This window comes from Antechinus flavipes, chromosome 2 (assembly GCF_016432865.1).
Source record: "Antechinus flavipes isolate AdamAnt ecotype Samford, QLD, Australia chromosome 2, AdamAnt_v2, whole genome shotgun sequence".
Taxonomy (NCBI): domain Eukaryota; kingdom Metazoa; phylum Chordata; class Mammalia; order Dasyuromorphia; family Dasyuridae; genus Antechinus; species Antechinus flavipes.
In genome coordinates this window covers 683,675,260-683,689,278 of record NC_067399.1, presented here as the reverse complement: position 1 = coordinate 683,689,278, position 14,019 = coordinate 683,675,260, and the positions used below count along the sequence as shown (strand labels likewise).

General features: G+C 45.9%; 1 protein-coding gene across 1 annotated transcript in view; it reads left to right on the top strand.

Annotated features, from left to right (window-relative positions):
* STK32C (serine/threonine kinase 32C) overlaps positions 1 to 14,019 on the top strand; it is a 160,798-nt gene that overhangs the window by 57,979 nt on the left and 88,800 nt on the right. The window contains exon 2 of the mRNA XM_051982780.1: positions 8,629 to 8,684. Within this exon, the coding sequence (XP_051838740.1) occupies positions 8,629 to 8,684 (56 nt within the window). The remainder of the gene's footprint in view (positions 1 to 8,628; positions 8,685 to 14,019) is intronic.

Here is a 14,019-nt window from a genome sequence, read left to right as displayed (position 1 = left end):
GAGCTGATCCAGCATCAGTCAGGGTTGCGGGGTGCAGACCGTGACCCTCACCCCCACCCCACCCCCTCAGAGACAAGCCGGGAGCCCGGTGGAGCACACGGCCTGTGCCCGGCATGGGGCGAGGGGCAGCTTAGGGCCAGGAAAAGTCCTCCTCCCAGCTAGAGTTAGGCCCCGGAGGTCAGGGCAGCCGCCCAGCTGGGCAGACTTCCTAGAGGGCGGGGAGATCTCAGATGTCTCAAGGCGGGGGTTTCATGACCAGGAAGTGCAGGCTGTTGTTTCATTCCAATCGTGCCCATCACATGACTGGTCCATGGCCCATCTTTCTCCTGAGTCACTGGGCATGGTCTGGCTGGAAAGCTGCTTCCCGAAAGCCGGGGCCCAGCTGGGGTGGCTCTCCTGGAAGTTTGAGTGATCAGAGACCATCCGAGCGATCACAGGCAGAGCCCCACCAAGCTCCTTAGCAAGCGAGGGATCTGGGGGCCGGATCAGCACACACGGGACAGTTACAGAGGAGGCTCCGGAGGGGATGAGCAGAGACGGCTCAGGAAACCATGTCATGGAGCCGGAGGGAGCCCGCTCTGGACAAGCCCAAACTGTCCACAAACACTTCAAAGTGGAATTAGAAGAACAAGCAGTGGAAAATGGAAAAGATCTGCCGCATTTTTACCCGGACAACGTTCCTCCCAGTAGCGATGGGATTATCCCTCAGTCCCAGCAGAAATGGAGAATGTCATCGGAGAAAATAGGGTGGGAGCAGTTGGGTCAGACCAACCGTTTATGAAGGGTGACCACCGAGGAGCACGGGGCGCCATATCAGGCGGGGGCGAGAGGAAACACCGAAAGAACCTGAAATAAAGCAAAAGAAACGCCCTCCCTGGCGGCCCACAAGGGGCTTGCTTTCTCTTCTCAGCGAGTCTCTGAGCCCGGCATGAGTCTACACTGGGGCACCACTGACTGAGAGTGAAAACACAGCAGAGGCTTCCACCGGGGCCTTGTAATAGGTGCCTGCTGATCCACTGGATCCAGTTGGCGGAGAGTTCTGGGAGCGCACTGTCTGCCGGCAATGAAAAAGCTTTGAACCCAACGAGCTTCTTTAGTGGCTCTCCTTCGAGCAGGTGGTGGCCAGGTGACCACCCCAGTGGTGAGTGCAGGAGCTGAGCTGCTCATCAACCATCACCAGGTCAGCTTAAAACAGGCAGAATGACGCTTGCCAGAAGTGGTTTCCCTCTCATCCTAGTGCAGGGGAAAGAGCTCTGGACCTGGGTTCAGACCTCTGTTCTTCCAAATAACGGGACGCTTGTGGTCTCCATATCCTCCTCCCATGAAAAACGAGGTAGGACTCGCCAATCCCTCAGATGCCTCTTAACTCTTAGTTTCTGCCCCTCGTCCAAGGCGGGGTCCAAAGGAGAAAGGCTCCGGATTCAGGGAGCATTTCTCCCGCATAGACATTTGTTGGCGAATGACATTGTGCTGATGCTACCCGGCCTAGGAATCCTGCAGTACCTCCCGGTGCCGCCGCAGCCACTCAAGGGTTTGGCTTAACCATCCACATGGGGAAGCAGAGTGGATGACAAGTGCTTTTTGTCCAACACGCGGATGTGGATGGACAGGCTTTAGAGAGAGCCCTTCAGTGTGTGTGTGTGTGTGTGTGTGTGTGCGCGCGCAATATGTAATAATTATATGTGTATCTATATCTATATATCTATACACACATGGTCAAGTACTTGAGAAATCTGCCCAGGAGTGGGGAGGAGGGAGAGAGGGGCCTGGTTTGCATTTTGGAAGAGAGGCAGCATTTTAGGGGTCCTGAAGCTGCTCCATGGAACAAAAACCCCTCTTGGAACCAGAGTTCTCTTGAATCAAGAGAACAAGGCTATGAATCACAGAAGCCTGGTCTGAAGAACCCGAGTTAGAAGCAATCCAGAGGGTACCAGGCGGGTCTAGCTGCCCACAGTGTAAGGAAGGGCACCGACGGTAAAGTTCAGAGGGTACCAGGCGGGTCTAGCTGCCCGCAGTGTAAGGAAGGGCACTGACGGTAGCAGGGATCCAGAGGGTACCAGGTGGGTCTAGCTGCCCGCAGTGTAAGGAAGGGCACTGACGGTAGCAGGGATCCAGAGGGTACCAGGTGGGTCTAGCTGCCCGCAGTGTAAGGAAGGGCACCGACAGTAGAGTTCAGAGGGCGCTGCAGCCCTAGAGCGTTCACGGAGCCGAGTCACTTCCTCGGCTGAATCTCAGAGAATGGTGAGCAGGAGCCCCCACGTCTGCATCGCAAGCTGACTGTGGTGAAGATCAGATGCAATGTTTTAAGCGACTAAAATAATCACGGGGATGACTCAGTGCTTTCCATCCCCGAAAAGTGTGTGTGTGTGTGTGTGTGTGTGTGTGTGGTGTGTGTGTGTGTATTTTTCTTTGAAAGTGCTTCACACCACGTGGCACCCCAGGAACATATGTTCTCGTTCTATTATTATTCCAGCCGAAGCCTCCCAGGACTGTTCCGAAAGCCCGGCTCCCGCGGCCCAGGGGACGGCCGCAGTCTGACGTTCTGTCCACATGCACAGCGTCCTCCTGGCTCTCCTCGGGATGAGGGTCGGCACCAGAAGCAATTTAGGGAGAGCACGAGTCGATCACGGTATTGCAGTTCTGTCGGGTGGGACAAAGGCAGGCAATTTCTAGGAACAAAAATGCCAGGTTTGGCTTCGAGTCTTCTGGGTCCATCTTCCTGCTCTCCAAGATTTTATAGACCAACATAATTCTTATCAAATAGATAGACTGGAGAGCCTCTCCCTGGAGCAGGGATGCACTCAGAACGTGGTTCTCAATGGCCAGTGACCAGAAGAAACCCTCAGGATCATCTCAGTGGGCTGGAAAGTGTGGGCTGGAAAGAGAGAGAAAGACCCTCCCTAGTTCTTTTGATCTTTACTACAACTCCCCCAGGTAGCTCCTTTTTGGAGGAGTCTCCCCCACCCCCACCCCGTTCTGGTCTAACTTTTAAAAATGGAGAGGTCTTAGAAATTCAGGTTGCATATTCATTTATAATAATACATTTTCTTAAAAATTAGAAATCCAAACACCAACATTTTCATATATAAAGGAGAGAGAAAAGAGAGAATGAGGTATGTAGCCACAAATCTCTATTCTGTTTAGCTTGTTTTAAAAAAAAGAATGTGTATCAATGATCCGAGATAATTCCAAAGAACTTGTGAGGAAAAATGGTCTTCACCACCAGAGAAGGACGGAATGAACTCATGTGCAAACTGGAACTAAATCAGAATTTCCTCACTTTTTCATTTGTGTGTGTGTGTGTGTGTGTGTGTGTGTGTGTGATATGGCTAATACAGAAATACATTTTACATGATTTCACATGTATAATTGCTATGATATCGCTTGCACTTTTAGTTAATTGGGGAGAATGGGATAGAAAGAATTTGGAACTCAAAATGTAAAAAGTTGGTAAAAATCATTAAAAAAATCTAAATAATTAAATGAATATAAGTTACATTTAGCACAATGATGTCAACAATGCTTGGCTGGTTTGTGTTCCCTCCTGAGCATCCTTTTGCTCTCTCCTATATATATGTGTATATATATATTCATATATTCGATATTATTGAAGACTGATTTTCTTTTCTTGTCATCATTAGCTAAGCCCCCCTTTCACCAATAAAAGCTCGCTCTTGCTCATCAGTTTTGTGCTTATCGTGGACATACAGTTCCAGCAATTCTTGCCACATGGGGAGTTATTCCCTGAGTCAGTTCCTCTTTCAGGTTTATAAAACACTGGCTATCTATTGAGCTTTATTGCTAGGTTGTTCCATTACATTTCTTTACTTTTTTTTTTTTTTTAGCTTTATAGCATAAACTGATGATGAGAAATACAATTCATTCTTTTTCCTTCTGTCTTGAAGGTCTAGATGTTTGCTCTTCCAAACTGATTTGTTTGCCCCCTCCCCATTAATTATCCCTTTGGCAATTTAAATTGTCTTAGCAATAAATCTATAAGTTAATTAAGATAGGGGGGAGAGAGAGAGAGAGAGAGAGAGAGAGAGAGAGAGAGAGAGAGAGAGAGAGAGAGAGAGAGAGAGAGAGAGAGAGAGAGAGAGAGAGAGAGAGAGAGAGAGAGAAGTAAACTGGAACATTTTTCCTGAGATTCTCCCAGCTGATAGGGTTTTATCTCCAGAAATTGGAAGTCTTATTAAAAAGGTTCCAGGCTTGCCCAATCATGAGTAATAAATATCGACCCACTTGTTTGTCCTTTTTTATTTAAAAGGTGCTTTGAAACTGTATCTGTATAAATCCCAATATGCCTCGGTACATCACCCTCCAGGTAGTCTGTAGATATTTTGAATTTTGTAATGAATTACACCGACCACCTATTCCTTCTTGGACATACCCACTTGGAGTGAGAGAGAAGCCCATAGGAGAGAGGAAGGAGCTGGAGACTCTCGTAAGCCTCCATGTTCTCATGCATTGGGTCTTTAACCCCTTGCTTTTTCTCATGGAGAGTGAGGTCCTGGGCTCTCCTGACATTTGTTCCTAGACTTGCTGTGACCTCCCATCCCCTCCTCCAATCTCTCTCAAGAGTCTGGAGGAATTCTTCCATGGGTGAATTAACTAGAGTAAGGATAGAGACACAGGCCAGATTCGAAAAGTTACCGTCTCCTTGGGAGACAGTGCCTGGGAAACAGAACTATTACTAAAATTGACTGTGGGTGTGAGTGGCCCCCCAGAGGGGGACAAAATAGGCTGAAGAGCTAACTGGGAGGGGCTGGGAGTCAGTGAACAGCAGCTGGAGGCCAGAATCTTGGTCAGGTAAAGGGATGAGGGAGTCCAATAATTCAGGGCTCAAGAAGTCAGACATCTAGGGGCTGGGGGTCAGGTCATCGGCTCGAGGCACAGCCCTATGCATCAATATCATGGGGCCCCCTACACAGCGTCTGCCCAGATGGAAGACCCCAAGCAGTGAACATTAGGGTTGAGGGGACATGGAGCGACAGAGCTTCTGATAGCCTGCTCTGAAAAATAAACTTTGTGAATAAGACTGGAGGAAAAACTGTACATCAACATTCTGAAATGGCCAACAGCAAACGACCTTTCCCTTTGCTCATCCACCTTACTGCCTCGGTTTAAAATGCCTCTGTGACGTGGGAGAGGTGAGCGAGCTGCAAAACCTTTGAGACGCTCCCAAGAGAATCCTGGTTGGCAGCTTTGTCGGCAGAATTGGGTTAGTCGGAAAAGCTGCCATTTCAGAGGACTCGCCTCCACTGGGCTGTATGAACACAGCCCTCTCGGAAAGTCCAACTGAGACGATTAACTCCAGTTTTCATGCTGACCTAGTGAAATTGCCCGTAGAGGGGGTCCAGAGGCTGGCCAGGGGCAGAAGTGGAACCAGAGCGCCTTGTTTCTCAGGCAGGAGAAACGGCTCCACTCTTTGTTCTGCTCCTTGTCAATTATAATTGGCGACTTCTTCTCAGATCTTGTGTTGGTCCTGCCTCGTTCGTCTCAGACTGTAGTATTTGGTAAAATCTGCCCCGGAACAGATGGAGTGAGTGGTGGGGCGCACCGAGTGCTCGGGTCTCCCAGGCTGATAACATCTAGCACTGAGTTAAATATCCTCACTAAACCGAGGCCATTCCCATTTGTTAAGGAAGCTCTTTATTTGTCTTGAAAAGGAGTCAAAATCTACGTTTGGTAGATTTTGACAATTTCATGTTTTGCTAAGGGGTTATAAACCTTTTTTTTTCTGCATAATGGACCCCTGTGACCATCTCTGGTGAAACCTATGAAGCCCTTCTCAGATTCATGTTTGTGAATGATAAAATATATAGCTTTACAAACAAAATCAGTTATATTGACACCCATCCATCTATCCATCCATCCATCCATCCATCCATTCATCCATCATCTATCTGTCTATCTATCTTTCTGTCAGGTGTGTGTTTCTATGAATATACAAAAAAGTGTACAGACCCCAAGTCTGCATGTTGTTTAGGAAGCTGAGGCCTTTGACAGCCAGACTGTCATTTATTAATGCTCCTCAAACATATATTTGAATTTTTATCTCTGTATGTCTTGGAGCAAGGAGAGTATTTTCACACATTGGGCCCTAGAAGAAAATGGGAAGTGTGAATGATAGAGTTGATACAATTATCTTTCTGAAGATATCCAGAAACTCTGTGGCTTATGAATCTGCAAGTAGTTCTCTTTGCTACGGACATCTGTCATCTTTTTAAAAATTACATATTCTTTTTCTGAACTTATATAAACATTCATACACACACACACACACACACACACACACACACACACACACATCCACTAGCACGTGCCTATATACCTGGAAGAACACAAACCAGAGGATTTTACAGGAGTCCATAAGCCTTCATTTTATACCACTTGCTTTTTTAAAAAGTCCATAATAAATTCCGCAGGTGACTTTCAAAACTGTCCTGCTGATTTGCATTTCCTTTCAGACTTCCTTCTGTTCTCTTTTGTGCATTAAAAAGTGTCAATAATCTTTTTTCCCCTGTAACTATTTAATTTTAAAGTTTCAACTCAGCTATGGCCTTTTTACCAGAAAATCTTGAAAGTCCTTTATTTCTCTAAAGATTCATTTACTCCATTTGGGTATAATTGGGGGCAGCTAGATGGTGTAGTGGATGGAGTACTGAGCCTTGAGTCAGGAAGATTCAAGTCCTGTGTTCAAATCAGACACTTATTAGCTGTGTGACCCTTTGCGTCGGTTTTCTCATCTGTAAAATGAGCTGGAGAAGGAAATGACAAGCCACTTTGCCAAGAAAACCCTAGTGACTGAACAACAACAAAGGGTTTGCCAATGAAACGATCGGCTGTGTAAATGGGCTTTACTGTCTGTGTCTCTTGCTTCTTGTAATCTTGTCTTTCCAAGCTCTCTTCTTCTTTAGAGTTGAAGCCGCCATGTCTTCAGTACGATTGCCTTGTGAATTCCCTTTGGATATATGTCGCAGCTTTTCTTCGAAGTGGATGTTCAGAATTTTCCCCACAACATTTCTAAGACTTTTAATTATTATGGTTGCTAACAGTAATAGCAAGCCAACAGCAGCTAGCATTTGTATATTACTTGAAAGTTTACAAAGGGATTTCTATGAACCATCTCATTTGATTTTTGCTGTGGGGTAGGTTGCATTACTAGCTCCATTTTGCAGATGTGTAAACTGGGGCCAAAATTACATGACTTGCTGGTTAATGTCGGAGGCAGGTTTTCTCGACTCTCCATACGCTAGCCACTGTGTCGTTGGGGTGTCTTTCCGTATGTGATTGGTAGATTCTTTTTTATCTTGACTGCTGTCTGGTTCTAATGCCTCTGGGAAGTCTTCGTTTATATATTTTAAAAAAATATGGTATCTAGATTGTTAAATTATGGTTTTCAGGAAACCTAATCATTCTTAAATGATTTCTTCTTGATCCATTATACTATGCAGAACAGTAATTTTCTTTATGGCACATATATTTTCTTCCATTTTTTCAGACCTTTGATTTTGTTCTAATATCCGTCTAGTCTAATTTAATCTCGTCTAATTACTAGGGAGTCCCTTACTTAGGTAATATTGACTAATCTCTATGCTAATTTTCTCCTCTTAATTCTTTCTTTGTACCTTTTATTTAGTTTCTTATCTCTTGTTTCATAAGAAAATCCTTGTGGAAAATCCTGCCCCCTTTTTTATTTGACCTCTACTTTTAGTTTGGATTTTGGCCCATCACTATGGTTATACTGTATGGTGGTTTTTGGTTCTTTTTTTGATGGCTTCTTCAGTTTGCTCATGCTCCAGCCTTCGCACTTGAGCGGGGACTTTGTGCAGAGTCAGGCCGCTGTACTTTTGGTCTCACTTCTCTGGGTCCGGTTGATCTTCACCTCCTGGGGGGTTGGGGCTCTCTGGATTGTAGAGTCTGAGCCTTTGGGATCTTCCAGATCTCCTCTGGCATCTCTGGGAAGAGTGCCAGGGGTGCCCCTGTCCAAACTCTGCCCCTGCTTGTTGATGCCATTCCTGATAGCTTCCATGGCTGATCTCCGGGTTCCTAAACACCCAAGAACTTCCTCAGGGGAAGTCTCTGTGCTAATCGCCTTAGTCTGGAGCCTCAGAGGCTACATGTCTCTGGAGTCCTTGGCTCTGCCGGCAGATTACCTGCATTGGCCCATTAATGGCCCCTTTCCCTGTTGCTGGTGGGCTTCAGGTTGGCATTTTGTGTCGTTCTGAGAGGTAAGAGTTCACTTCCCGTGGCTTCTTATTGGATTTCTTGCTCACTATTCAATGTTATTTGAAGGGTTTTTGGTGGAGTGGGCACTTGGAAGCGAGGTGGTCTGTTTCCCTTCAGGCCACTGAGTTGGCTGGAAGTCCTGTAATTTAGTCTTGAGTCAGTCTGCTGCTGAGCTAAAAGCAGACTGTCAGAACTTTGGCCAGACTCCTGCATTTGGAAAGAACATCTCTGAGCACATCAGCCCTTTGTCAGCAAAATGCCCGGGAGCGGAGAGTTGTTGATGGGGAGACAACAGTAGCTGACTGGTTCAAGGATTCTGATTCTTTAGAAAGAAGACAGTCAATATTTGGATGGACTCTTGAAATCTGACTAAGTGTCTTTGCTTTTGTTTTTTAGTGAACTTTGACCACTTCCAGATCCTCCGAGCCATCGGCAAGGGGAGCTTTGGAAAGGTAAGACAGCGAGGTCCCTTGGGGTGGGCTCCCATGGTAATAAGAGCTATTCTTAATATTCTCCAGGCGCTTTTTCTTCCCAAGCAAAACGTCCCGAATGATTTTTTGTCTGCCGTAGCAAAGCCTAAAAGATGGTCCCGGTAGAATGGACTTCTGTGGACCTCCTTCTAGCCATTTCCTATGTATTTCCCTGAAACCTCACTAAAGCGCACATGCGATCGGTACTGCTGCTGAGAGAAGGACCTCTCCGCATTACCCGTGATTTCCATGCCTTCCTCCCCTTCAGGGAGTCTAGACAAGAACCCAGCTCTCCTGGGAGAGCAGAACCCACAGGTTTCCTGCAGACTTGGAGGAAGTTAAACCCAGAGGAGCTGAGACAGCCTGTGGCTGGTGGGGGAGCACTGGGCTCGCGTACTGGGGAATAGGTTCTTCCCGTCTGTCCAGTGGATGCGGCTCTACTGATTCTTGGAGCCAGGCTGTACTGGGGAGGGCGGGGCTCTCTCCATGACAAACATGGCCCTGCTCAGCGGCCACATCCCCTCTCCGGGACCACCCTGGGGGCTGGGGGAGAGGAAGGCTGGTGTCCTGCCAGGGGGCAGTGCGTGGGCGCGGGTCCGGCCCGGAGCTCTTTTGTTCTTGGAGCCATCCAGGTTGGCTGCCCCGGGTCCTAGGGAGTGCTGCAGCTCCAAGGCACCGAGTGCTTGCCATGATGTGCTCCTTCACATGTAATGAATCATCTCTGATGATTTCCTTGGTTTTCCTCTTAGAGTTTGGGATAGAAACGGCTTCTTGGGGTTTGCGGTTTTTCTCTCTTGGCCAAACCCATTTCCTCCTTGAGGCCTCGGTGTCTACATATTGGGGCTAATTATAGCTCAGAAAAAGGCTTAATAAGCTTCCAAGAACAGTAAAAATAGTTCTGGTAAAGGATCTTGGTTGTTTCATTGTAAATTAATCACTTCCTCATGGTGGAGACTTCTTTCCAACGCGCCTTTAAAATGTTCTTTGGGAGAGCCTCTCGTCTTCTGGGAAGGCGGCTCTGGCACAATCTCTGCTTAGCAGCCGGGTGCTGCAGTGGATAGAGCATGGGGCTTGGAGTCAGGAAGAGATGAGTTTGAACCCTGCCTCAGACATCTACTGGATCTACTTAACTCTCCCTGCCTCGGAATCCTTCTCTGTAAAATGGGATAATAATAACTTCTACCTGCTTCCCAGGCTTGGGGTGAGGGTCAAATGAATTAACACGGGTCAAACGCCTCGAAAGCTTTATATAGATTCTCTTATTCTCATCGTTCTTAGTAATGATGAGTATTATTTTACTGGATCGACTTGCCATTTTCTACTGTTGCCTGGACGGTGAAACTCTGAGGAAATCCGGCCCTTGGAAGAAGGGAAGCTGGATCTGTGAGGAGCTCCCTGTGCCCAGTGAGGATGGCCCTTCTCTGCCTGTGGGCTCAGAGACAACCTGGAGCAGGGACAGGAAGAGGGGTCAGCTCTCCATTCTTTCCCAAGGCCGGTCTCTGGGGCACGACAGCTAAAGCCCTTCAATGCCGTTAATTATTCTCATTTCATCGTATGGAAAATGATGCCGTGTCCCATCGTTGAAAGATTGGGGGCAATTAGACCTCGGGAAGCCTTTCTGCAGGAATTCATTAGGAGGAGGAATCTATTTCTGTCCCAAGCACTGTCAGGCTGCTAAATCTCCCCGAGCGTGAAAAGGCATAACTAGCTGGACCTGCGTAGTCTCCCTAACGCTGAGATGAGGAGCCACAGGAGCCGGTTTGGGGGGACGAAATTTGATCCATGACTGGGCTCTGCATGTAAGGGGAGTCCCCCTCAATCTTTCCTTGCCTCAGTTTCCTTATCTCTAATGTGGAGAAAATACTGGCGATCTCCGTCTCTCAGGATTCGCGTCAGAACCAAAGGAGAAAAGGTACGGCAGCAATTTGCCAAACCTGGAGTGCGGCTGGAAGGTTGGCTGGGATCATTAAAAACATCTGGCTCCCCTGTAGAAGCTTGGCTGTAAGTTGACCCTCGGAGCTCACGGCTGGGTGGCTCACTCTACCCTGAGGGTGAAGGTGGGACCACATCAGTCCCGCGGCTCCCAAGCTGCGGGCGCTGGTCCAGGGGACGCCCGAGAGCCGCTAAGCTTCGACTCCATTTTACCCGATTCAGCCGGGCCATTCAATGGTTCTTACCCAGCGGGTCTACTAGAGGCATTTTCTAACTTGGCAAAGTACTCACCCACGTGAAAGCGATCCCAGCCAATGAGAACGGAAGCGCTAAGAACCCGAAACCGCGGCGCGCATTTATTGGTGGGGAAAATGGCCATGGATGACTTTGTTGGCTTGCTGCTCATCCTCAATGTGGATTTCTCAGCTTCTAGTGGATGTAGTAGGAGAAATGAAAATAAATGGAAAATGAAGCACTTGTTATGTGCCAAGAACCATACTGAGGACTGGGATGGAGGAGGGGGAATCAATGAGTCTCATGGTTTTTTTTTTTTTTTTTTTAATTTTCAGAAAATTGAACATAAAATTTAAGGATCTATCCTTTCTCCTCCTACCTCCTCGCCCAAACAGATGTGCAGACTCCTTGCTACAAATATTCAGTGTCAAGAAAAATAAAGGCTCCTGTTGGCTCTGCCCCAAATCGAGCATCTCCGTTAGCAGATGGGGGGCATTCTAAATCCCTAGTCTGCTACGATCATGGTTGGTCATTGCACTGAGCAGAGTCCTAGGTGTTCATTTTACCAGGCTGTTGTTTGGCATAAATTTTTCTGCTGATTCTGTTTCCTTTTCGTTGTCCGGGTTTAATGTAAGGTTCAAACAATGCCTGTCCCCCGCCCCTTCCACTCCCACCCTCCAATAGCATGCGCTGATCCATCCAGTCTCCCTAGTTCTCTGAATGCAGATGGCATTTCTACCCAAAGTTTATTGGGATTGTCTTAAGTCAGTGAAACACTGAGAAGAACCGAGTCTTTCACGTTATCATCATACAACCTTGTTGTTACTGTCTACGATGAATTCCCGGTTTTGCTTTCACTCAGCATCAGTTCGTGTAAATCCTTCCAGGCCATTCTAAAATCAGCCTGTTTATCATTTTTATAGAACAACAATATTCCATTACTTCCGTATACCACAACTTACTCAGCCATTCCCCAGTTGATGGGCATCTACTTATTTTCCAGTTCCTTGCTATCACACAAAGAGCTGCTACAAACATTTTTTGCACATGTGGGTCCTTTTCCTTCCTTTATGATCTTTTCGGGATACAGACCCACTTGAGACACTGCTGGATCAAAAGGTATGTACGGTTTTATAGCCCTTTGGGCATCGTTTCAAATCACTCTCCAGAATGGCTGGATCAGTTTACAACTCTACTAACAATGCATTAGTATCTCCGTTTTCCCACATTCCCTCCACCATTATCATTATCTTTTCCTGTCATCTTAGCCAATATGAGAAGTGTGAGGTAGTACCTCAGAGTTGTTTTAATTTGTATTTCTCTAATCAATAGTGACTCAGAGCATTTTTGAATATGCTATAGATGGATTTAATTTCATTATGTGAAAATTGTCAATTCCCCCATTCAATTTTACTGGACATGTCAAATTTACTGGACAAGCTTATAACTTTTGGAGCGTTGTTCCCAACTCTCTGCTTCTTTGTAGTAATAGAAACTAAATCTTGTATGATTCTGAATGCATCTCCTCAGTACTTGAACTCTTTTCTTCTGGCTGTTTGCAGTCTTTTTTCCTTTGTCCTGAGAGCTCTATGCTGTGGCTGTTCTGTTCCTGAAGTTTTCATTTTGGGGAGGTGATGGAAGATTCTTTCTGTTTTCACTTTGCCCTTTATTTCTAAGAGATTCAGGCAGTTTTTTTTTTTGATGATTTTTTTTTGAAATACTATATCCATATCCTTCTTTCCTCCCTCCCTCCCTTCCTTCCTTCCTTCCTTTCTTCCTTGCTTTCTTCCTTCCCTCCTTCCTTCCTTCCTTTCTTCCTTCCTTCCTTCCTTCCCTTCTTCCTTCCTTCCTTCCCTTCTTCCTTTCTCCCTTCCTCCCTTCCTCCCTCCTTTTTTCCCTCCCTCTCTCTTTCTCCTCCTCCTCCTCCTTCTTTCTTCTTGTTCTTCTTTCTCTTTATACCTTCAGGTCATGCTATTGTTGTTCTTTAGTTGTATGCTACTTTTGGGGGGGATTTTTTTGACAGAGATACTGGAATGGTGTGCCATTTCCTCCTTAAGCTTATTTTATAGATGAGGAAATTGAGGCAAACTTGTCCAGAGTTATATAGCCATTAAATGTCTGAAATCAGGTCTTCCTGATTCCAGTCCCAGCACTCCATCCAATGGGTCACTAACTGCCCCAGATCACTTACTGATTATTAAATACTCTCATCATGATCTTTTTCCATGCCAGTTTTTTTTTTTTAAGAAATACCTTACATTTTCTTCTATTATTGTCTCTTTTCACTTTATTTTAATATTATTATCTTATAAAGTCATTAACTTGTTTCATCTATTCTACTTTTATTTATTATTTGGGCTTTTTACTTGGGTTTATTACTTGGGTAGTTAGGTGATATGGTGCATAAAGCTCTGGGCCTGGCATCAGGAAGACTCATTTTCCTGGGTTCAAATCTGATCTCATATACTTCCTAGCTGTGTGACTCTGGGCAAGTCATTTCACTCCTTTGTCTCAGTTTCCTCATCTATAAAGTGAATAGCAGCAACACTTTATTTGGGCAAGGTTTTTTTACTTCTTGTGTTAAAGTGTAAATTACTTTTCCAAGTCTTTTCTCCATAGCTCTGATCTTCCTCTATACTTTCTTCTCTTACTCATTTGATTTATAATATTATTTTAATTCTTACATTATTTCTTTTAGGAATTCTAATTGATATTAGAATCAGAGCTGCATTTTTCTTTGTGGCTTCTACCACTGGAGTTTGGGCATTACTTTCCTTTTCTGAGTTAGACATTCTTAGCCTCCTAGAAGCTCTTTCTCTCTTTTTTTGTTTAGTCATTCTTCCATTTGTTTACTTTGGGCATCTTGGTGTTGCTGGGCTCAGTGAGACCTCTAAAGGCTGACTGTGTGATTCCGGACCGGGGCCTGAGCTTGAGACTAGCTCTGGGCATCCTGTGTGCTGGCTCTGCATTTATGGTCCTTCTGGGAAACCTTTTGCTGCTGACCTGGACTAGGGCTGAGTCCTCGATTGATTCAGGGTGTCCTGAGCCCTTCTGGGTTAACTCAGACGTTTGGTATTGGCAGTTGGGTGAAGTGACTTGTTCAGGGTAACCCAGCTAGTAAATTAAGCATTTGAGGCTGTCTAGATTTGAA